The 25,393-nt window shown below is 40.6% G+C and overlaps 1 protein-coding gene across 6 annotated transcripts in view; it reads left to right on the forward strand.

Annotated features, from left to right (window-relative positions):
• Positions 1 to 1,911: 1,911 nt before the first annotated feature.
• The window catches only part of LOC124614006 (galectin-4-like), a 141,934-nt gene continuing 118,452 nt past the window's right edge, over positions 1,912 to 25,393 (forward strand). For 3 of the 6 annotated variants that reach the window (XM_047142816.1, XM_047142821.1, XM_047142822.1), the window contains exons 1-2: positions 1,913 to 2,057; positions 25,253 to 25,319. In XM_047142816.1, the coding sequence (XP_046998772.1) occupies positions 25,296 to 25,319 (24 nt within the window). In that variant the 5' untranslated portion in view covers positions 1,913 to 2,057; positions 25,253 to 25,295. Of the gene's footprint in view, positions 2,058 to 2,409; positions 2,604 to 25,252; positions 25,320 to 25,393 lie in introns of those variants that run through there. The other 3 variants (XM_047142820.1, XM_047142818.1, XM_047142817.1) reach the window with 3 other exon arrangements.

A 25,393-nucleotide genomic window follows, 5' to 3' on the forward strand; every position in this document is an offset into this window, starting at 1 on the left:
AAGGAGAGAGGGAGGAAGGGGGGGGGGAGAGAGAGAGAGAGAGAGAGAGAGAGAGAGAGAGAGAGAGAGAGAGAGAGAGAGAGATGGGAGAAAATCATGTTCTTAGGAGGAGCAAGCTTTACAGCAGCATATGCTGTTAAAAGCATAGCGAGATTTTCTTTTTCATCATTTCCAATGTTGTACACAACTTTCTTGCACTTTTATTTTATCACATTTTTCCCTTGAGAATGGAGAAGAGAGAGGAAGAAGAAAAAAAAGAAAAAGTAAGCGAGCTTTCATAAGAACTGAAAACTCTACTTGTGTCATTTGTTATTTTCAAAATGTTACTCTCTTTCCAAATGCTGTTCTATTTTTTCAAACCAATTCTGAATGTCTCAGGTTATTACATATTATTTACTGTACATTGTCCAGCAATACTTCTGTTGTTACTGGATAGTTTGTAATTTGGCACTACCTTTGTACCACTGGTATTGGCTAGTGTACTTTTGCAGATAAGAAAATCGACTGGACTAGAATGTCCTGTCAGTATAGGACAAATTCAGACAATATGGAACTTTTTACACTAAATTTGCAATATAATGTCACCCTTGTCTAACACAGATTGTAGCAGCCATTGAGGTGCCTGCGTGGCCAGCTTCTACAGCTTTCGCTTTCAGGTTCGTTTTTTGCTTGGGCCATATCATGACAACCAGTCATTCCAGTGATTGACACCATGTCAAAGACTGGAACCAAGATTCACAGAAATAAATTTCCATGGTTGTAATTCATAGTGTAATTAATTTTGCTCACTGACATGTTTTGAATTCAATTTTAAAATAAAACCACGGTACCAGTCATTATTTGGGTGTCAGACTGGAAAATTACAGTTTTAAGACACCCCAACCTTAAAATTAACAGCTGTGATCAATGTTATTTTCAACAAGTTCCTTCACTTCCTACATCATCATGGATCAGTCCAATATAATATTATTACTACACTTAACTTCCAAATGATACAAGTTATGCATTTAAGAGGAGCCTTAACGTTGGCCTTTGTGTTTGTCTCATTTAAATGTATTTCTTGTCTCGTATCAAAAACTGAAGTACTGTCAGAAACTGGTGCTTCTACCTTATCACTCAATTAAAATACACTGTGTCATATACAGGCGTTAATAAAATCATAGCATTTAAATTTCTGATCAAAGAGAGAGCTAAATTCGTAAGTGAATGTTGCAATTACAGTGTCAGCATATATGGAGATCGGTAGTGCATCACTTCAGATAAAGAAAAAATAACAGTTTTTCTTTTTATAACTAAGTAATACTTTATTAGTTCTGTTGTAATTTCTGTTGTCAGTAAAGATACGCCTAAGCAAACGATGTCAACTTTTTTTCAAGACACGTCTTCACTGTTTTCCACACTTGATTTTCCGAATTATACCTGTAGTTAAAAGCTTTGGCAACCAAGGTAATTTGTTGAGCTCCATTGAATCTTAAATAGTATTTTAAAACGGGCAAATAAGTAAAGCACTCATAAAATTAATAGTAAACAATTTATAGGTCAGCTTGTCAAACTACCAAAACACACTCGAATTTAGGAATTTCATAGCAGAACTGTCACTGTTTTTTCTCACTAGATTAGAAACACTTCATTATGTTGATGTGTAGATATCTAGAACATCCAATATAAAAGACTTATCAGGGCGCAGAACGAAAAACATTTTCATCCGTGTTTTGACACTTCGTTTTTCGCCAAACTCAGATATGGCAGACACTCAATGATATGATCTTTGGCCGGCACGCGCTAGAGCCATCTATCGGTAGGTCCGGTAGTTGAGCATCCCTCATTTCGCTAGCTTTAGACGCCTGTCACTGTATTCAAAAACAGCTGTCTGCTGCGCTCAAGGCAGTGCTGCACTATTGGTGTTTTACATATATGTTTATTTGGTGCCGAGTGACGTCATATCACGTGTGACGCACTGCAACTTGTAAGCAGTGGGTGTTATGCTGTGGATGACACTCGTGACAGCAATGTTGAGAATCGTGGGTCGCGGCTGCTCGACTGATTGTTTTTAAGAAGTAGGTAACGCTTTTGTTCAGTACAGTACATTTCCTTCAGATGGCTGTGTATAACGAAATAATTGGGAATTGCGAAGAAAATGCAAAAATTGCAATGTAAAAAAAATCATAATCGCCGATCGCCGAAGGGAAAATTATCAGTAGAAAGACAGCACTTTGTTAATTTTGACCACCATAGCGACCATAAAATTCGTGAACCATGAATTTTTGGTTTCTTTAAATGACATCTCATATTTAAAGTAACTTTTGTTGAGCAACTGACATTATTTTTTTATAGTAACCTCATAATCTGGAATGCATTCTGAAATCGGAAACGTTATCATTCACTGAGTCATCAGCACCGGTAACAAGTTTATCTAGCCTAAACGTTATCTGAAGAGAGAATTTCGAGGAGCATCAGGGTGTGGAAACGACTCGAACACTCCTTATTTTGTACACTGGTTTTTATGATGTGCTCTGCTTGAACAGACGGAAGCCCTATATATTTTTGTGAACATTGTTTCGCATTTATTAAAAAGTAGAAGTTGGACTGCGTGGATTTCTAACGTAACGTATTATGTACAAACTGTATTTATTTATCTTTAAGCATTCTTATACGTTCGTATACAACAATAATTACAGTATGAAATTAGCAACTACATGACTCCTCTGAGTAATGCCAAAATTAGATTCCAATTAGAATTTACCTAGTTCACAATTCATGTATTGCAGTACGGTATGTGTAGCACTGTTGAATATAGTTGTAACACTGTTATATAACTATATTTTCTTATAAACAAGTCTGATGTGGAGTGACAAACTATTTAATTCAGTTTTTGTGTAGTGCAGGTGAAAGTTGGTGAGGTTCTCTTTGGGCTGTACTAGTCAGCTTCAGACATAAGCTACAAGGTATAAAATGCCACATTATTCATTTCCTTGAAGTCTATGTCTCCCTCACTATAAGAAGTGCAGATAATCATACGTCTTACACTTACTTCCCATTATATGTACTTTTTAGCTTGCTTATAAATCAGTTTCAACTCCATTGTGATACAAACAGCCACATTACAAAACACAAAAATGATATTCATGTGAACTTTACCTCCTTATCAAGGTTTTATAATGGACTTTATGTACTCTGGTGATAAGACTTGCAAAACCTCTCGTATAACATAAAGTAAGAAATTGAAAATCGCTACCAACTAAGAAAATTTAAAAACATACCCCATTAGCCACTCTTCCTACAAACTATCTAAATATGTAGATATGGGCATTGAAAAATTCTGGTAGCTGCATGGCGACTATAGCTGCATGACAAGTGATAGTGTGCTATGAATAGGATTCAATACCTATAGATATAAAAATATCAGGCAGCAGCTTTTTCACAGTAGCAGCTTTCTTACCAATTTACTTGATTAGATTTATGTGGCATAAGTCATAATAAAACTAGACAGTATCTGAAGGTTCTACTTCGTGATGTGAAGTACTGAACTCAAGAAATGAGTGAAAGAAAGTAAATAAGCATGTAATCACAAGAACTGCAGGTTTTAGGAAAATATCAAAGAATGAGTAAATGGGAAACATTAAACCTGCCAAATTGGAAAGCGGATTTAGGAGTTGCTTCAAGTCTGCAATTTCTAACCATGATTTCTCTTTGTTTCTTTTGCAAACTAGTCTATTAGTTGCAGGCAACTCAAGTTCATGGTAAACAGTCGACCAAATTGCAATCACAGTGTCCGCTGCTCTTGTGTAACATGCTGATGTTATCAGTTCATTGGGGTAGGTCATAACCAATTGGGTGATTGTATACAGTAGCCATCAGTATCACCGGATCTAAAGATTTCTTTTGGCAGAAGGATGTGTCGTGAGTTGTGCTTGGGTAGCTCAGTCGGTATAGCACTTGCCCAAGACAGGCAAAGATCCCAATTTCGAAACTTGATCTGGCACACAGTTTTAATCTGCCAGGAAGTTTCATATCAGTGCACAATCTGCTGCAGGGTGAAAATATCTTTATGTTAGCCGTAGTTTGAAAGAGCAGACAGAGAAAATTGCAGACAAAAATTAATAGAAAGTAAGGAAAGTGTAAGAAAAGCTGTGCTGATGTCTGGAATTACTCTATTGCACGATCTTTCAGGGAATCATAGAAAATTTTGCTTAGATTACAAAGTCACCAGTGGTGTCAAAATGTTTGCATTTCCTAATTTGTCCAGTAGTCTCCTGTCTAACCAGAACATGCTTTACATCCACCTCCATACCTAAGGGATGAGCATGTCTGACTGCCGTTTGGAAGATCCAGGTTCATTTCCCGGTAGTACCAGAGAGTTATCATTGTTAGGAGGACTGGAACGGGGTGCATTCTGCCTCACAAGGCCAGCTGAGAAGTTAATTGAATGATAGCTAGTAGCTCCAAGAATCTGAAAGTCGATAAGAGTTGAAAGTTTGGTGTGCTGTTGACATTCTCCTCCATGCCATATCCAAACACCACCACTCTTGGTGGTAGGCACGGCAAGCAGTTGGATTAATGTGAATCATCAGGGCCTGATTGTGACATCATTTCATGTTTAAAAATTAATCCATGCATCAGACACTTACTATGCAACACTATCTCCATACCACTTTAATGTTTCATTTAGATATGTAAGTACCCCTAATGCTGGAAAAAAATAGAATCTACAGAAAATCCTGATGATCTTACTTAGTTCCGTACTGGGAGTGCAGCTATATCAAACCCTTTCTTAGCTCACAGTCATTACATCTGTCTTGTGCAGCAATGTATACAACTAGAATAAAAGAACATACATTTTAAATATTGTAGATAATTATCTGTGACTTGTATCTGTTTGCAGGGTTATTGAAGATATCCTAAGCTTGTTTTCAAGACAATGTTCATTCTGTTTACCTAATATTCCAAATCCTTTGCCATCTGTGGTAGAATTACAATGTAGTAACAGACTTTAAAGATTTTTTTTTTCTCCTAGGTTGCATTTACTGCTTGCTCTGTGTTCAGATTGGAAAAAAGAGAAACAACCATATGTATAAATGAATTTATGACGTGAATGTTTAATGACTCGTTCCAGATCATTACGATCTATCATGCAAAATGATCCACGTAACATGAAACTAACTTAGAAAATGAAACAATAAATCTTATGATATTTAAAAAAAAAAAAAAAAAAAAAAAAAAAAAAAAAAAAAAAAAAAAAAAAAAAAAAAAAAAATCTTTGCTGTGAAATAAAAAGAAAACAGTAAACAAAGTAAACACAGTGTGTTTGAAAGTGCATATTGTTGGTTGGTAACATTCAATACTCTATTGCTCCACCTTGTGCACTGTAACATGCTTGAATCCTCCTTGGCAAACTGTGCACAAAGTGACAGTGATATGGCAGTCCATTTGAAGACATCCAGTGTATGAGGAGGGTTCCTATATTGATGTACTGAAAGTTTAACTGGGTCCCATGCATGCTCAATCAAGTTCATGTCAGCAGAGCCCCAGGGGACTCACAGGTCTTTTGTGGGTATCTGTGAGGTGCTCATGGATCCCAGAGCTATTGCAGCCTTTCTTCTTTTTTGTGCTGTTTTACCTTCTGTTCCTTCTCCCTTCCTCCCCTTAGTCGTTTCCGTCTGCCCTTTCCTTTCCCTCTCTTAGTGTTATTATTTATGTCAGCCCGGCTATCCTCCTCCACTTTGTTTTGTCTTGAGGTTTTGATTTGTTTGATTTTTTCAGCTTTTCTGTTTTTGCTCCCCCTTAGGGGTTTGACCTCCATATCTAAATTGGAAATCTGTTGTGTGAGGCAGATGGGAAAGAACTCCCCAGCATCTTTGGCATTCATTTCTCTCCCCTCTCCCCTGTTCTGCCTTCTCCTCCCTCGCTGCCCTAGTCCCTTCTCCTCCTTGCTAGGCCACCAGCTCGGTAGCCAGTCCTTGTGGTGGGGCTGTAATGTATCCATCTGGCGGAGTCCCCTGACACCTTACAGATCTCACTGCTGGTACCTGCACTGTGAATGCCTCATGAAAGCCTAGGAATTGTTTCCAATCTTTTCGGCCATCAGAACTCCTGGCAACGACCGTCATGCCAGACAGCCGTTGCTGTGGCTGGGTGGCACCCACAAGGCAAGTCTCTGATAGGAGTTGTTGGTACTAGCACAGACATTTGACACATAAACGCATTAAGCTCTCTGGCCACTCTTCCTCGGCCATGTCTCTTCCTAGGAATAGTTCTGCCTCAGTTCCTATTACTGCCTTCCTGGCCTATAGCCCATTGCCTACACCCTGGGAGGAGGGCCAGGCCCACTGGCTTGGGGCAAAACTCCTTCCACGGTTCCTGGTATGCACCAGGACTGACAGAGAGACTTTTGCCACCACCAAACCTTTTTTTTTTTTTTTTTTCCACACATTGAGGACAAGTTTAGTGAAATTGAGTCCTTAAGCAACATGAGATCTAGTTCCCTCCTTATAAAGACATCTTCTGCCAGCCAGGTGGCCTCCCCCTTACTTGCGATTGCTTATGAAACATCCCTGTGAATATCACTCTTCATGAGTGTCTCAATATGACACGGTGTGTGATTTTCTGTAGAAACCTTCTCCCCCAGTCTGATAATGAACTTAGGACTAATCTGGAATGATGTGGTGGTCATTCCCTACATTGTGTTCAGAGGGGCCCTAAGAATAAACGTGTAGACACTGGCGCTTTCATCCTTGCCTTTGAGGGGGATACGCTGCCCAAGAAGGTCAAGGTGATGGTGTACAGATGTGATGTCTAATCATTCATTCCAATTCCCATGCGTTGCTTCAGTTGCCTTAATTTCAACCACACATCCTTGCGATTCAATGCCACTCCCATCTATGGTGATTGGGGCCACCCTCTTCATGCGAGGAGCCCATGCGCCCTACCGCCTATCTGTGTAAACTGCTCTGATCTACATTCTCCCCACTTACTGGAGTGACAACTGTATACAGAGGAGAAAAGAATCCAGGCAATAGAGATCCTTGACTGTCTCGGCTACTTTGATGCCCGGAAGGAGTTTGACAGATTTCATCCTGTGAATCTCTTATCTACCTTTTCCTCAGTGACATCTTCCTCTCCTCCTTACCCCCATCCTGCCCCCTTTCCTCCCTACCCAGCAGCTCCTACCCATTCCCCTCAAGGAACTGCTCCTCTTTCTCAGTCATGAAGAAATCCTCTTCTTGGGCTCCTGCTAGGATCGGGTTTCCCTCTCAGAAGTCCTGTCCCCAGTGTTCTCAAGATAGGAACCCTGCAACCTCGGGTCGGATGGGGGACCCACACTCTGAAGCCCCCAAAGCCACTCACTCTCTGTCTGATCCGGACATCACTGCCACCTACTCCCTTACTTATAACACCTCCTCCCACCCTCTGAGGGAGAAGAAGAAGCAGTGCAAGCCCAAGGATGAGGGTTCCCTGGCATTCGGGCTCTGCCCCACCTTTCTCACTCCAAATCAGACCCAGTCTCTCTCTGTTTTTTTCCACCTCATTGTCATTGATAATGACCATTGAACTGGTGACATGACCTCCCCTTGGCTTCTTTATGTCTATCTTGGATTCTTGCCACATGATAATCCAATGGAATTGAAATGGTATTACTGCCATGTACTGGAAATAAAACAACTTGTTTCCTATTTTTCTGCATTCTGTCATGCACGTCAAGAAATTTACTTCAATGATGAACACTCTCCAATGTTTCTTGGTTATCGGACATTCTGTTGGAAACTTGCCGACACCAAGATAGCACCTGGAGGGGTCTACACTTTGATTTGCACCAGTGTCATTAGCGACTGGATCCCCCTTCGTACCAACGTAGAAGTAATAGTGGTATGAGTGTAGATGACCCCAGCAATCACCTTTTGCATTGTCTACCTCCCCCCAGGTATGCCACTTCCTTGTATTGAACTGCCTTCCTTGATACTGCAAATCTCGCCCCTGTATCTCCTCCTTGGGGACTTCAGTGTACACCATCCCATGTGGAGGAGTGCTACTTCGACAGGTAGGGTTCTTCTAATTGACCAACTTATTCCAGACTTTGATTTGTGTCTTCTCAATGGTGGTTCTCATACCCACTTCAGTGCCACTCATGGCACTTTTTCTGCTATTGATCTCACGATCTCCTTCCCTGCTCTCGTGGCTTCACTACATTGATCGCCCCATGATGATCTTTGTGACAGTGATCACTTTCTGGTGATTCTATTGTTTCCCTGCTGCCACCAGGCAGACAGGCCCTCACTTTGGGCATTCCTCAGAGCCAGTTGCCCTTTACTGATGCAGACATGTAAGACATCTCTGACACTACTATCCACAGGTCCACTTCGTCGACTGGTGCTGTGGTGGACCAAGGATGTAGTATTTGCTATCCATGCCTGCCGACGGGCACAGCAATGATTTAAACGACATGCTTCACAGACCAACCTTATCACTTTTAAGCATCTCCGTGCTAAGGCTTGCTGCCTTATTAAGCAGAATAAAATAGGAATGCTGGGAGTGCTATGTTTAGTCCCTGGGGACATATGCCTCTTCATCCCAGGTTTTGTCTGAGCTCTATAGCCTTCTGGGCCACCAGTGACAATCGACTGTCCTGGTTCTTATCCTACAGGGTGCTCTGTCTACTGATCCATCAGTCTTTGCAGAACACCTCGTGACAGCATCGGTGTCCTCTTCCTATCCTGCTACCTTTCTCCAGCAGAAACGAAAAGTTGAAGAAACATGCCTCTGTTTCAACAATGAACCCTTCACTGAGTGGGAATTCTTGCAGGCTCTTACCTCTTCATATGCCTCAGCCCCAGGCCTATATTCCATCCAAAACCATATGACCCAACACTTGGATATTATCCAGAGCTAACATCTGCTCAGGTTCTCCAACAGCATTTGGCTCATGGGTTCTTCCTCTTGCAATGACAAGACAGCATAGTTATCCCTATTCTTAAACCTGAGAATAACCGAATTATTCTTGACAGCTACCAACCGATTAGCCTGACCAACGTACTTTGCAATCTGCTTGAAAGGATGGTTAGCTTCAGATTGTGTTGGGTACTTGAATCTCGGGTCCTTTTGTCCCTGTATTGGTGTGGCTTCTGGGAAGGACAGTCTAAAACTGACCAATCTGACAGGATTTTTCTAAACACCATCACCTTTTCGCGGTCTTCTTTGACAACATTAGGCGTACAACGTGGCTTGGCACTCTCACATTTTAGTTACCCTCCATGACTGGGCCTTTCACCCCCCCCCCCCCCTCCCCCATGTCTGATTTTTATTTGCTGGTTTTTATCCTGCTGGCTCTTCTGAGCTAGAGATAGCACTTCACTCAGCACCCCTCAGATCCAGGAAAACGGTATCGCACAGCGTTCTGTGTTAAGTGTCACACACTTTCTCATTACTGTCAATGGGCTTGTAAACTCAGTTGGGTCTCTGGTTACCACAGTGTTGTATGTCAATAATTTTTGCATCTGGTGCAGCTCCCAGTCAGTAGCATCTGCTAAACACCAACTCCAAGGCTCCATCCGATGGGCCCGTGTGTGGAGCCTTTCCCATGGCTACTAGTTTTCTCCCTCCAAAACGCGGGTTATGTGTTTTTGTCATCAAACCATAATACATCCCGATCCAAAACTTTATTTAGGTAACCAGCACCCAAATGTTGTAGCTAAGTCCCATTTCTTAAGGTTTCCTTTTGATAAAAAGCTGATGTGGCTGCCCAGTATTCGCCAACTGAAGAGTACCTGCATGCAGAAGCTTAATGCTCTCCACCTCCTGGCTCATGCATCTTGGGTTGCAGACTGTGCTACTCTTCTCCATATTTATCGTGCTCTGGTTTTGTCCATCTTAGATTGTGGTTGTTAGGTTTATGGCTCAGCAGCTCCTTCCACTCTGAAACTACTTGACCCTGTTCATCATTATGGGGTGCTTGTGACAACAGTGCCTTTCAGACTTGTCCCTTTCACAGTCTCCTCACAGTAGAGGGGATTCCGCCCTCTACAGATACGACAGAGCCAACTCTTGGTTTCTTATACAATCACCATTCGACAATTTCCTTGATAGTCCCATGTACCCCATCCTCTTTGCAAACGAAGGACATCTCCCTCCTGATACCCGCCCTCAGGTGGAATTGCTGGTTGGAATGCATCTCATTTCCCTCTGTAGGAATATCCATCTCCACCCACTGGAATGTTCACAATGGACCCCAGAGGTGAAACTGATCATGTGAAGGTTGTTGTATATGGTCTGGGTCAATAAAGCTCATCCAGATGATATCACACAATTCTGTTGCTTCTTCCTTGTAGCCCCTGTGAGCCATGGAATAAAAAGTTCACTGGTTTCCAGTCATGTCAAGTGATTAAAATTACACGAGCTTTCAGCCAAGCTCTCCTTGGCAATTCTCAAATGGTGTGACAGCCAGTGGGCTGTTGGTACACCCCTTATGTACACTAGCTACTGTCTGTGACACCACTGGTGCTCACTCACGGCTTAACCATATATGGGCATACATTGACTCTGCATTCGATGTGCCTGCTTCAACTGTGCAGTCGCAGGATCCCACACCATGCTGAGCTGCAGGCCACTGCCTCCATTTAGAGTGTTGATTGTGAATTTTTATTCAAATGGCTTCTTTAATTGTATAATCCCAGAATCCGTTAGTGTAAGCCATTACAAATGACACATCAAATTTTATCTGATGTTCGTTTTCTAAAGCTGCTCAACTAAAACAGATTTCTTGGGGTTGTATAGATAATAAAACCTCTCATGCTCCTTCCTGCATTCTTGCACAGTGTGTGCTGCATCAGTATCTACATAGATACTCCTCAATCCACCATAACGCGCATGGCAGATGGTACCCCGTACGACTACTGGTCATCTCCTTTTCTCTCTACTTGCATATAGAACAATGCAAAAATGACTGTCTATATGCCTATGAGTCTTAATTTCTCGTATCTTATCTTCATAGTCCTTACGCATGGTGCATGTTGGAGGTAGTAGAATGGATCTGCATTGAGCTTCAAATGCCGATTCTCTAAATTTTCTCACTAGAATTCCTCAAAAAGAATGTCGCCTATCCTCCAGGGATTCCCATTTGGGTTTCGAAAGCATCTCCGTAACACTTGCATGTTGTTCAAATCTACCGGTAACAAATCTAGCAGCCTGCTCTGAAATGCTTCAACACCTTCCTTTAATCTGACCTGGTATGGATTCCAAACAGTACTCAAGAATAGGTCATACTAGTGTCCCATATTTAGTTTCCTTTACAGATGAAACAGACTTTCCTAAAATACTCCCAATAAACCAAAGTTGACCATTCGCCTTCCCTAACACGATCCTCACATGCTTGTTCCATTGCATATAGCCTTTCAGCGTTACAACCTGATATTCATATGACATGACTTTTCAAGCAGGACACCACTAATGCTGTATCTAAACATACAGGTTTGTTTTTCATATGCATCCCCATTAATTTAAATTTTTGTACATTTAAAGCTAGCTGCCATTCATCACACCAACTAGAAACCTTGTCTAAGTCATCTTGTATCCTCCTTCAGTCACTCAACTTCAAAACCTTACCGTACACCACTGCATCGTCAGCAAATAACCGCAGATTGCTGCCCACCCTGTCCACCAAATCATTTATGTATACGGAGAATAATAGTGGTCCTGTCACACTTCCCTGGAGTACTCCTGATGACACCCCTGTCCCCGATAAGCACTGACTTTCGAGGTCAGCATACTGGGTTCAATAACTCCAAAAAGTCTTTGAACCGCACACATATCTACGAACTGTTCCATTTCTCGAACCTTTTTTAACAGCCTGCAGTGGAGCACCATGTCAAATAATTTCCAGAAATCTAGAAATATGTAATCTGTGTGTTGCCCTTCACCCATAGTTCACAGTATATCATGTGGGAAAAGGACAATCTGAGTTTCACACAAGCAATGCTTTCGAAAACTATGCTGATTCATGGATGCGAGCTTCTCAGTCTCAAGAGAATTTATTATATTCGAACTGAGAATATGTTCAAGGATTCTGCAGTCTGTAATTTTATGGATCCATTCTTTTACCTTTATGATGTACAGTAGTCACCTGCACTTTTTTTCCAGTCATTAGGACTTTGCACTGGGTGGTAGGTAAAACCAGATTGGGATTCCAACTGGACCTGGTGACTTATTTGTTTTCAACTCCCTCGGTCATTTCTTTATGCTACGGATGCTTATTACTGTGTTGTCCACATGAGAGTCTGTATGATGGTTAAACTACTGTTGTTGTTGTTGTGGTCTTCAGTCCTGAGACTGGTTTGATGCAGCTCTCCACGCTACTCTATCCTGTGCAAGCTTTTTCATCTCCCAGCACCTACTGCAACCTACATCCTTCTGAATCTGCTTAGTGTATTCATCTCTTGGTCTCCCTCTACGATTTTTACCCTCCACGCTGCCCTCCAATACTAATTTGGTGATCCCTTGATGCCTCACAACATGTCCTACCAACCGATCCCTTCTTCTGGTCAAGTTGTGCCACAAACTTCTCTTCTCCCCAATCCTATTCAATACTTCCTCATTAGTTATGTGATCTACCCATCTAATCTTCAGCATTCTTCTGTAGCACCACATTTCGAAAGCTTCTATTCTCTTCTTGTCCAAACTATTTATCGTCCATGTTTCACTTCCATACATGGCTACACTCCATACGAACACTTTCAGAAATGACTTCCTGACACTTAAATCAATACTGGATGTTAACAAATTTCTCTTCTTCAGAAACGCTTTCCTTGCCATTGCCAGCCTACATTTTATATCCTCTCTACTTCGACCATCATCAGTTATTTTGCTCCCCAAATAGCAAAACTCCTTTACTACTTTAAGTGCCTCATTTCCTAATCTAATTCCCTCAGCATCACCCGACTTAATTAGACTACATTCCATTATCCTTGTTTTGCTTTTGTTGATGTTCATCTTATATCCTCCTTTCAAGACACTGTCCATTCCATTCAACTGCTCTTCCAAGTCCTTTGCTGTCTCTGACAGAATTACAATGTCATCGGTGAACCTCAATGTTTTTATTTCTTCTCCATGAATTTTAATACCTACTCCGAATTTTTCTTTTGTTTCCTTTACTGCTTGCTCAATATACAGATTGAACAACATCGGGGAGAGGCTACAACCCTGTCTCACTCCCTTCCCAACCGCTGCTTCCCTTCCATGCCCCTCGACTCTTATAACTGCCATCTGGTTTCTGTACAAATTGTAAATAGCCTGTCACTCCCTGTATTTTACCCCTGCCACCTTTAGAATTTGAAAGAGAGTATTCCAGTCAACATTGTCAAAAGCTTTCTCCAAGTCTACAAATGCTAGAAACGTAGGTTTGCCTTTCCTTAATCTTTCTTCTAAGATAAGTCGTAAGGTCAGTATTGCCTCACGTGTTCCAGTGTTTCTACGGAATCCAAACTGATCTTCCCCGAGGTTGGCTTCTACTAGTTTTTCCATTCGTCTGTAAAGAATTCGTGTTAGTATTTTGCAGCTGTGACTTATTAAGCTGATAGTTCGGTAATTTTCACATCTGTCAACACCTGCTTTCTTTGGGATTGGAATTATTATATTCTTCTTGAAGTCTGAGGGTATTTCGCCTGTCTCATACATCTTCCTCACCAGATGGTAGAGTTTTGTCAGGACTGGCTCTCCCACGGCCGTCAGTAGTTCCAATGGAATATTGTCTACTCCGGGGGCTTTGTTTCGACTCAGGTCTTTCAGTGCTCTGTCAAACTCTTCACGCAGTATCATATCTCCCATTTCATCTTCATCTACATCCTCTTCCATTTCCATAATATTGTCCTCAAGTACATCGCCCTTGTATAGACCCTCTATATACTCCTTCCACCTTTCTGCTTTCCCTTCTTTGCTTAGAACTGGGTTTCCATCTGAGCTCGTGATATTCATACAAGTCGTTCTCTGATCTCCAAAGGTCTCTTTAATTTTCCTGTAGGCAGTATCTATCTTACCCCTAGTGATATGTGCCCCTACATCCTTACATTTGTCCTCTAGCCATCCCTGCTTAGCCATTTTGCACTTCCTGTCAATCTCATTTTTGAGACGTTTGTATTCCTTTTTGCCTGTTTCACTTACTGCATTTTTATAATTTCTCCTTTCATCAATTAAATTCAATATTTCTTCTGTTACCCAAGGATTTCTACTAGCCCTCGTCTTTTTACCTACTTGATCCCTCAAAGCTACCCATCCCTCAAAGCTACCCATTCTTCTTCTACTGTATTTCTTTCCCCCATTCCTGTCCATTGCTCCCTTATGCTCTCCCTGAATCTCTGTACAACCTCTGGTTCTTTTAGTTTATCCAGGTCCCATCTCCTTAAATTCCCACCTTTTTGCAGTTTCTTCAGTTTTAATCTACAGGTCATAACCAATAGATTGTGGTCTGTATGTTTGTACAATTCTCCTGTATGAATGATTTCTTGAACACAAAATTTAAAACTGTGGCTTTTATTCTGTTATCTTCAACTGTCACACCAGACTGTTCAACAAGTGACTGAGTGGAAGCCTTAGACCCACTTAGCAATTTTATGTAGGACCAAAATTTTCTAGGGATGATGTTTTGCTGAGATATGACAGTGCTAGTTGTTGTAAATGTTCATAGGTCTTTTCACAGATACAAAAATCTCTCTTAACCTTTGCTTCTTGTCATTTGCTCATTCTCTTTTGAACAAAGAGTACAACAGCCTCTGCTTCTTCAACATTTTTCGAATTTCTTTGTTAAACAATGGTGGATCTTTTCTGTCCCAAATCCACTTACTACACACATAACTCTTCGGACCACAATTTAAAATCTACTTAAAATTTGATCATGATTCCTCTACATCCATCTTGCTGGAGCTAAGTGATGTCAATCCACTGTCTAAGTGAGATGCTAATACTGCTTATCTACTCTTTCTAGCAGAAACACGCTCCTAGCCTTCTTGACTGATTTGTTAACTTTCATAACCATAGTTGCTAAATGAAATCATGATTGCTAATCCCCGTTTGTATATTGACATTATCAGTGCTGCTGCCTACGTGTAGCTACAAGGTCTAAGATATTTCCATTGCGTGTGAGCTGCCAAACTAGCTGCTCAAGACAGTTTTCAGTAAATGTATTCGAAAGTACTTTGCATTACTGTGTGTCTATACCCCCTGCAATGAGCCAGTACACGTCCCAGCCTATGTTCAGTAGGTTAAAGTCACCTCCAGCTAGTACTGCATGATCTGAATGTTTATGTGCTACTGACTATAGACTTTCCGTGAATTAGAACTGCCACAGCGGGACCAGGCAGCCTGTGAAAACATCCAACAATTAACTGCTTCACCTAGACCTGTTACAGGCAACCAGATAACTTCACTGCTGCACTCAATTTCAACCTCAGTAGAGAGAATATTTTTGTCAATTGCAATGAACACTCTCCATTCTGTGGCCTTTAATCTCTCTTTCTGATATATATTCATAGCTTTCCACTTTGGGTTTCAGCGAGCTCTCAGACCCAAGAATAACTTTCCTAGAGGGCCGTAAATTCAGGAGCTCTATACAAATACTTCGACAATTTACTGATAAAATCATGGCAGTCAAGGTTTCTGTACTCTGAACACAATCTGACTCTTTGGTGCATATCATTTGGCAAGTGTTCAGAAGAGTATCTCAAATTACTGTTTAAACTAAAAAAAAAAAAAAAAAAAAAAAAACCCATCTGCATTAACGGAGTATTCTGCTACCCGAGTAGCTGCTTCCTTTGTGTATTTCACCTCTGACCTGTCCGTCCGATGTAAGATTGGCTACATATGCAAGGGATCTCATAGACTCCTTGTATTCTGAGACCTGCTGTGTATCTAACTGGTCCCAGTAATTGACAGATTTTTGTCAGAGGCCTGAAAATCGATTTGATCTTGGGTCTTTTCAACAGATGGTTGGTCTTGCCTAACACAGAGCCGCAGAACAGCAAGAGAGCAAGTTTCTTTCTGTGCTCCTCATTGGTGGTCTTATCGTGATTCTAGTTTGAAACCAAACAATGGAAAATCCAGGATGGAATGTTACCAATTCGTTTCTTTGGTGAACATTATAGCCATTGTTCCTGAAGACCTTATGTAGGTGGCTCAGCTCATAGGGCAGGTTATCATTGTCTGATATCATTCTTGCACAACGCACCACTGTTTGTAAAACAGTGCGCCTCTTTGCTGGGTGATGAAGGCTGATGGCATACAAGTGCAAATCAGTGTGGGTGGGTTTTCTGTAGACATTGTGGCAATGGCATCCGTATCATTTGTGGCAGATGATGGCATTGAGGAAGGGCAGTGTTTGTCTTTTTGTATCTCCATATTTTGATATGTTGGTGACCCATTCATCATTTGGCGCCATGGACATGAGAAACTTGATGAATTTTTGGTACACCTCCATGGCACTAACAGCAACATGCAGTTTACCATGGAGGAAGAAAAAGACAACGCATTACCCTTCTGTGACATCCTTATCCACCGCAAACGAAATGGATGCCTTGGCCACAGCTTCTATAGAAAACACACCCACTCCGATCTGCACTTGTTTACCATCAGCCATCATCACCCAGCACAGAGATGTAATGTTTTACAAACAGTGCTGCAGCGTGCAAGAGTGATATCAGACAGTGATAACCTGCCCCATGAGCTGAGCCACACATGTACGGTCTTCAGGAACAATGGCTTTAATGTTCATTAAATAAACAAATTGGTTTCAAACAAGAATCACAGTAAGACCAGTGATGAGGAACACGAGGAGAAACTTGTTTTCTTGCCATTCTGTGGCTCCGTGTTGGGCAAGATAAACCATCTGGAAATTTGTTTTTGGACACAACTCTGTGATAGTTTTGGGAGATGATGTTGGTGTAGGTATTGAGAAATTCAGTGTTGTGCCAGATACGTGGGCAACAGAGGTTTAGGCAGTGTGGAGGGAGAATTTGTTGTTGTAGGAGTGATAGTTGTAAAACTGGGGATGTCATCACATATTGGTCGATGTTATTATGGGCTGAAGTTCAGTTGTGATCGCCATTGAAATGGACGTTACTGTCAAAAAAAGGTTGCTTTTGATTTGAAAAAGAACTAGGTGAATTTGAGTTGTGAAAAAGAGTTAAGTTGTTACAGTGGAGGCACTTCTTCAGCGTAAGTCCAGACCACAAGATGTCTTTTTTATAGGTCTATACTGAGCCAAGGGGCCTACTTTCTGTATGCTGAGGAATTCCTGTTCCATATGGCCCAAGAAAGAGTTAACATAGGATGGGCCATCCATGTTTCCTTAATTGTCCTCTTGATTTATTTGTAGGTTTGGCTGTTAACATACCCTTTTTTTCTAACATTCCCGATCCATCCCTCCTTCCTCCATGAGTAAGCTAGGAATAGTTCCCCTTACTTTTAAGTGTTTTTGGAATTTCTCTTCCTGGAGGTAAGAAACTAGCCACCCATTCTTGGCCAAAGGATCTGCCACTTGTGTTGTGTTCCAAAGACTCTGATTGAAACTTGGTACAGTCATTCACCCTATAACTAGTGATATGAAACTGTTGATCCTTGCATAATTTTGTGAAGTGTTGCTTGCAGTAGGAGGCAAAGAATATTTTAAGCACCCTAGTTGGTGTTATTTTATTATTTGGCCCCACTCACTGGTAAAAAGTTACCATTTTGACAAATTTTACATCCAAAATAACTCATACAATGCAGTTACCATTTGTGTTCTCATTCTGTTTGCTAGATATTTTAAGCCAATGTTATTTGTTTTGAGCCAACTTTGTGTCAGTGATGCAGGTTCTGTTTGTGTTACCAAATGGCCAGAAAATCTCGGACTTGCATTACATTGAACTTATTTTTGGTTATCCAGGGGGAAGAAAAAATCCTGTCAATTGTCATACATTCTGAGGAAGGATTTAAATGCTGGTAATTCAGCCACATGAAAACCAGCAGCAGACAATTTAACTGAGACTTGTTTCCCCCTAATTGCTGGTTGTTTTCAAATGGCAGAGCCACTGTGCCCCCAGAATCTATGGGTTGTTGTATAGATCTTCTTATTCTTCACTATTGTTGTCAGTATCAGGACCATCCACTGCAGCATTAATCACTTGGAGATAAGGTAGGCTTCTATCATTCTGCGCACCTTTCCTTGCTGTATTGTCCATATTGTTTAGGGTGTAAAAGTCATTCTTGCACAGATAACGTGCTACCAAGTCTAGGAAGAAGCTTTCGCAACATGTGATAGGGGTGTCCACTGTTTAGAGTACTCAAGCATATCATTTATAGATTTAAAATACTTTGAATTTTAATAATAAAGTGCGTATCAATGATGATTGGAGCTACATTCAGTTTTTGAGTAGAAATAGTATTGTTGTGGATGAATGTGTGATGTGACCAAGTGTGTAATTTAAATGAATTTTTCATGCATAATGTACCATTGTTCCAAATTTAAATTGTGATGATAAATGGGTTAGATTGTTAAATGCACCTGAAAGACAATACTATATAAAGGAAAAAGGAAGTAAATGTAGATTACATTCTCTCAGAATTGTTGAGATTCTTAGCAGAGCTGGCCTTGACAAACCTATTCCACCTAGTGTTCAAGATACAATGCAGTAGAAATATCCTTGGAGCTCTAGAAGAATATAACAATTCCAATTCCTAAACAGGTAAGGTTGACAGATGTGAATAATGCAGCACTATCCATTTAAAAAGTCGTTCTTGCAAAGTATTAACACAAATTATACACAGGAGAATGGAAAACTTAGTAGAGGCAGACCTCGTGGAAGATCAGTTTGGTTTGTAGATAAAAATAGAAACACGTGAAGCAGTACTGACCCCTAGGACTTATCTTAGAAGATAGCTTAAAGAAAAGGAAAACTGCATCATTGCATTTGTAGATTCAGAGAAGCTTTCGATAATTTTTAGTGGAATACACTCATTGAAATTCTGAAGACAGCAGGAATAAAATACAGGAATTGAAACATTGTTTACAACTAGAACAGAAACAAGACGGGAGTTGTGAGTCGAAGGATGTGAAAGGAAAGCAGTAGTTGAGAAGGAAGTGAGACAAGCTTGTAGCCTCTCCCTAATGTAACTAATTCTGTACATTGAGCAGACAGTAAAGGAAAACAATGAAAAATTTGGAGGAGGAGTTTAAGTTCAGAGAGATGAACTTTTGTCATTTGCCAGTGACATTGAAATTCTCTGAGAGAGAGCAAAAGATGTGGAAGAGCAGTTCAACAGAATTGATAGCATCTTGAAAAGAGGTTATAAAATGAACGTCAACAAAAATGAAACAAGAATAATGGAATTTAGCTGAGTTAAATTAGGTATTGTGATATTTGGAGTTAAATTAGGAATTGTGATATTTGGGCATCAAGATAGCTGACTGTGGCTAAAGTGGAGAGGATGTAAAGTGAAGCCTTGCAATAATAATAAGTGTTTCTGGAAAAGGAGAAATTTGTTAACATGTAAATTTAAGTGTTATAAAGTCTTCCTTGAGGTTGTTTGGACTGTGGCCTTATATGGATTTGGAGTTGAAGCGTAGACAGTAAAAAGTTCAGCCAAGAAGAGAATAGAAGCTTTTTAAATGTTTGTTACAGAAGAATGTTGAATATTATATGGGTAGATCACATAACTAATGAGGAGAAACTGATTGGAATTGGGGAGGAAAGAAATTTGTGGCACAAGAACAAATTTGTTGATAGGACGCATTCTGAGTCATCAAGGAATCATCAGTTTAGTTTTGGGTGGGAGTATGGAGGATAAAAATTGTGGAGAGAGACCAAGAGATAAATAAGCAGGTTTAAGAGGATGTAGGAGGCAGTAGTTATACAGACATGAAGACACTTCCACAGGTTAGACTAGCTGTATCAAACCAGTCTTCAGACTGACAATGACAGCAACACTGAAATTTAAGTGATAGAAAGTTTGAAAGCTAAAATTCAGAACTGCAAATAATGGCTGTATTTTTTGTTAACTTTAAGCCAGTGGCCACATGAGAGAAACAGGTTAAACGCTCTCAGTGACTGGCTTTATATTACTTAAATACATTTCAAAAATATAAGTTGCCACAATCTTATGACTATTTCAACAAAAGGAGTGACATTGGATAAGCTTTGTCCTCAGAGAATCTTGCTGTAAGTCCCAATAAAACTATAGATATCTGCATGTGCAGTACATAATGTATTTATATTTTAAAATAATATAATATGAAGTATTATCTTTCAACATTGGGTATGCTACCTATGTTCTTCATTCTGGACCTATATCTTCAGCTGCATCTGCATTCCTACTCTGCAAGCCACCTTACTGTATGTGATTGAGGTTAATTCTGGTATCGCACTGTGATGCTCAACTCCTCTCTTGCAGCATATGCTCTGAAGTTTGTTAAGCATCTCCGTCATGCTTCCATACTGACTAAATGATCTTGTGATCAAATGTACTGCCCATAGTTGGATATTCTCTCTCTCTCTCTCTCTCTCTCTCTCTCTCTCTCTCTCTCTCCTGTTAATCTAATCTGGTAAGGGTCCCAGACTGCTTAGCAGTACTCAACTATCAACTGAACAAACATTGGGTAAATCGCTTTTTTTATGAATGAATTACTTTTCTCGGGAGTCTTCCTGTGAATCTCAGCCTGGTGTCTGCTTTTCCTGCTATTTATTTTAGATCACTCTGGATGGTCACTCCTAGATGTTTTAAGGCAGTTACTGTTACTAGTGATTTGCCACCAGTAGTGTAATTGTACAGTAGCAGATTTCTTTCCCTATTTATGCACAATATGTTGCATTTATTTACGTTCTTGGTCGACTGCCAGTCCCTGCACCTTCACCAATCCTCTGTTGGTCTTCTTGTAGTTCACTACATCTACATTTACATACATACTCCGCAATCCACTGTACGGTGTGTGGCGGAGGGTAACTCATAGCACAACTAGCATCTTCTCTCCCTGTTCCACTCCCAAACAGAACAAGGGAAAAATGACTGCCTGTATGCCTGTGTACGAGCCCTAATCTCTCAGATATCTTTGTGGTCTTTCCGCGAAATGTAAGTTGGCGACAGTAAAATTGCACTGCAGTCAGCCTCAAATGCTGGTTTTCTAAACTTCCTCAGTAGCAATTCATGAAAAGAACGCCTCCTTTTCTCCAGAGACTTCCACCCGAGTTCCTGAAGCATTTCCGTAACACTTGCATGATGATCAAAAGTACCAGTAACAAATCTAGCAGCCCGCCTCTGAATTGCTTCTATGTCCTCCCTCAATCCGATCTGATAGGGATCCCAAACACTTGAGCAGTACTCAAGAATAGGTCGTATGAGTGTTTTATAAGCGGTCTCCTTTACAGATGAACCACATCTTGCCAAAATTCTACCAATGAACCGAAGACAACTATTCGCCTTCCCCACAACTGCCATTACGTGCTTGTCCCACTTCATATCGCTCTGCAATGTTACGCCCAAACATTTAATCGACGTGACTGTGTCAAGTGCTACACTACTAATGGAGTATTCAAACATTACAGGATTCTTTTTCCTATTCATCTGCATTAATTTACATTTATCTATATTAAGAGTTAGCTGCCATTCTTTACACCAATCACAAATCCTGTCCAAGTCATCTTGTATCCTCCTACAGTCACTCAATGACGACACCTTCCTGTACACCACAGCATCATCAGCAAACAGCCGCACATTGCTATCCACCCTATCCAAAAGATCATTTATGTAGATAGAAAACGACAGCGGACCTACCACACTTCCCTGGGGCACTCCAGATGATACCCTCACCTACGATGAACACTCACCATCGAGGACAATGTACTGGGTTCTATTACCTAAGAAGTCCTCGAGCCACTCACATACTTGGGAACCAATCCCATATGCTCGTACCTTAGTTAGGAGTCTGCAGTGGGGCACCAGGTCAAACGCTTTCCGGAAGCCAAGGAATATGGCATCCATCTGATACCCTTCATCTATGGTTGGCAAGATATCATGTGAAAAAAGGGCGAGTTGCGTTTCGCAGGACCAATGCTTTCTAAAGCCGTGCTGATGCATGGACAGCAACTTCTCTGTCTCAAGGAAATTCATTATGTTCGAACTGAGAATATGTTCGAGAATCCTGCAAACTACAGCCTTCTTGCCTTGCAGTCTTCTCATGCAGCTTTACTGTATGATTAAATGATGATGGCGTCCTCTTGGGTAAAATATTCCGGAGGTAAAATAGTCCCCCATTCGGATCTCCGGGCGGGGACTACTCAAGAGGGCGTCGTTATCAGGAGAAAGAAAACTGGCATTCTATGGATTGGAGCGTGGAATGTCAGATCCCTTAATCGGGCAGGTAGGTTAGAAAATTTAAAAAGGGAAATGGATAGCTTACAGTTAGATATAGTGGGAATTAGTGAAGTTCGGTGGCAGGAGGAACAAGACTTTTGGTCAGGTGATTACAGGGTTATAAATACAAAATCAAATAGGGGTAATGCAGGAGTAGGTTTAATAATGAATAAAAAATAGGAGTGCGGGTTAGCTACAACAAAAAGCATAGTGAACGCATTATTGTGGCCAAGATAGACACAAAGCCCATGCCTACTACAGTAGTACAAGTTTATATGCCAACTAGCTCTGCAGATGATGAAGAAATTGATGAAATGTATGACGAGATAAAAGAAATTATTCACGTAGTGAAGGGAGACGAAAATTTAATAATCATGGGTGACTGGAATTCGTCAGTAGGAAAAGGGAGAGAAGGAAACATAGTAGGTGAATGTGGATTGGGAGGAAGAAATGAAAGAGGGAGCCGCCTTGTAGAATTTTGCACAGAGCATAACTTAATCATAGCTAACACTTGGTTCAAGAATCATGAAAGAAGGTTGTATACCTGGAAGAATCCTGGAGATACTAAAAGGTATCAGATAGATTACATAATGGTAAGACAGAGATTTATGAACCAGGTTTTAAATTGTAAGACATTTCCAGGGGCAGATGTGGATTCTGACCACAATATATTGGTTATGAACTGCAGATTGAAACTGAAGAAACTGCAAAAAGGCGGGAATTTAAGGAGATGGGACCTGGATAAACTGAAAGAACTAGAGGTTGTACAGAGTTTCAGGGAAAGCATAAGGGAACAATTGACAGGAATGGGGGAAAGAAATACAGTAGAAGAAGAATGGGTAGCTCTGAGGGATGAAGTAGTGAAGGCAGCAGAGGATCAAGTAGGTAAAAAGATGAGGGCTAATAGAAATCCTTGGGTAACAGAAGAAATATTGAATTTAATTGATGAAAGGAGAAAATATAAAAATGCAGTAAATGAAGAAGGCAAAAAGGAATACAAACGTCTCAAAAATGAGATCGACAGGAAGTGCAAAATGGCTAAGCAGGGATGGCTAGAGGACAAATGTAAGGATGTAGAGGCTTGTCTCACTAGGGGTAAGATAGATACTGCCTACAGGAAAATTAAAGAGACCTTTGGAGACAAGAGAACCACTTGTATGAATATCAAGAGCTCAGATGGCAACCCAGTTCTAAGCAAAGAAGGGAAGGCAGAAAGGTGGAAGGAGTATATAGAGGGTTTATACAAGGGCGATGTACTTGAGGACAATATTATGGAAATGGAAGAGGATGTAGATGAAGATGAAGATGAAGATGAAATGGGAGATAAGACACTGCGTGAAGAGTTTGACAGAGCACTGAAAGACCTGAGTCGAAACAAGGCCCCGGGAGTAGACAACATTCCATTGGAACTACTGATGGCCTTGGGAGAGCCAGTCATGACAAAACTCTATCATCTGCTGAGCAAGATGTATGAGACAGGCGAAATACCCACAGACTTCAAGAAGAATATAATAATTCCAATCCCAAAGAAAGCAGGTGTTGACAGATGTGAAAATTACCGAACTATCAGTTTAATAAGTCACAGCTCCAAAATACTAACGCGAATTCTTTACAGACGAATGGAAAAACTGGTAGAAGCGGACCTCGGGGAAGATCAGTTTGGATTCCGTAGAAATGTTGGAACACGTGAGGCAATACTAACCTTACGACTTATCTTAGAAGAAAGATTAAGAAAAGGCAAACCTACGTTTCTAGCATTTGTAGACTTAGAGAAAGCTTTTGACAACGTTAACTGGAATACTCTCTTTCAAATTCTGAAGGTGGCAGGGGTAAAATACAGGGAGCGAAAGGCTATTTACAATTTGTACAGAAACCAGATGGCAGTTATAAGAGTCGAGGGGCATGAAATGGAAGCAGTGGTTGGGAAAGGAGTGATACAGGGTTGTAGCCTCTCCCCGATGTTATTCAATGTGTATATTGAGCAACATGAACATCAACAAAAGCAAAACGAGGATAATGGAATGTAGTCAAATTAAATCTGGTGATGCTGAGGGGATTAGATTAGGAAATGAGACACTTAAAGTAGTAAAGGAGTTTTGCTATTTAGGGAGTAAAATAACTGATGATGGCCGAAGTAGAGAGGATATAAAACGTAGACTGGCAATGGCAAGGAAAGCGTTTATGAAGAAGAAAAATTTGTTAACATCGAATATAGATTTAAGTGTCAGGAAGTTATTTCTGAAAGTATTTGTATGGAGTGTAGCCATGTATGGAAGTGAAACATGGACGATAAATAGTTTGGACAAGAAGAGAATAGAAGCTTTCGAAATGTGGTGCTACGGAAGAATGCTGAAGATAAGGTGGGTAGATCACGTAACTAATGAGGAGGTATTGAATAGGATTGGGGAGAAGAGGAGTTTGTGGCACAACTTGACTAGAAGAAGGGATCGATTGGTAGGACATGTTTTGAGGCATCAAGGGATCACAAATTTAGCTTTGGAGGGCAGCGTGGAGGGTAAAAATCGTAGAGGGAGACCAAGAGATCAATACACTAAGCAGATTCAGAAGGATGTAGGTTGCAGTAGGTACTGGGAGATGAAGAAGCTTGCTCAGGATAGAGTAGCATGGAGAGCTGCATCAAACCAGTCTCAGGACTGAAGACCACAACAACAACACATGGATGACTGCATCACCTGCAGATAGTCTTATGACCTACATTTCCAAGTAATGTTTTACATTTTGCTCTTTTATGTTCTACATTTCATTAAAACTATCTGGTAATCCTACCTTCATTAGATGTTCAAGTCAATGTGACCAGAGCATCAGTGTTATTTTTACCACTGTTTTCTTCAGTCCACAAGTAATTTAATTTGGTTTCTTTTTCTTTGTTTTTCAGAAGGTGATAGATAACACAGCAACAGTTCTCTGTACAATATATCATGGCGGTGCCATTGTATAATCCGGTAAGTGCCTGTGACATGTTAACAACCTTCTCATAATGTGTGGCATCTGTAATTTTTTTTATAATTTCTTGAAT

This window comes from Schistocerca americana, chromosome 4 (genome assembly GCF_021461395.2).
Source record: "Schistocerca americana isolate TAMUIC-IGC-003095 chromosome 4, iqSchAmer2.1, whole genome shotgun sequence".
Classification (NCBI taxonomy): Eukaryota; Metazoa; Arthropoda; class Insecta; order Orthoptera; family Acrididae; genus Schistocerca; species Schistocerca americana.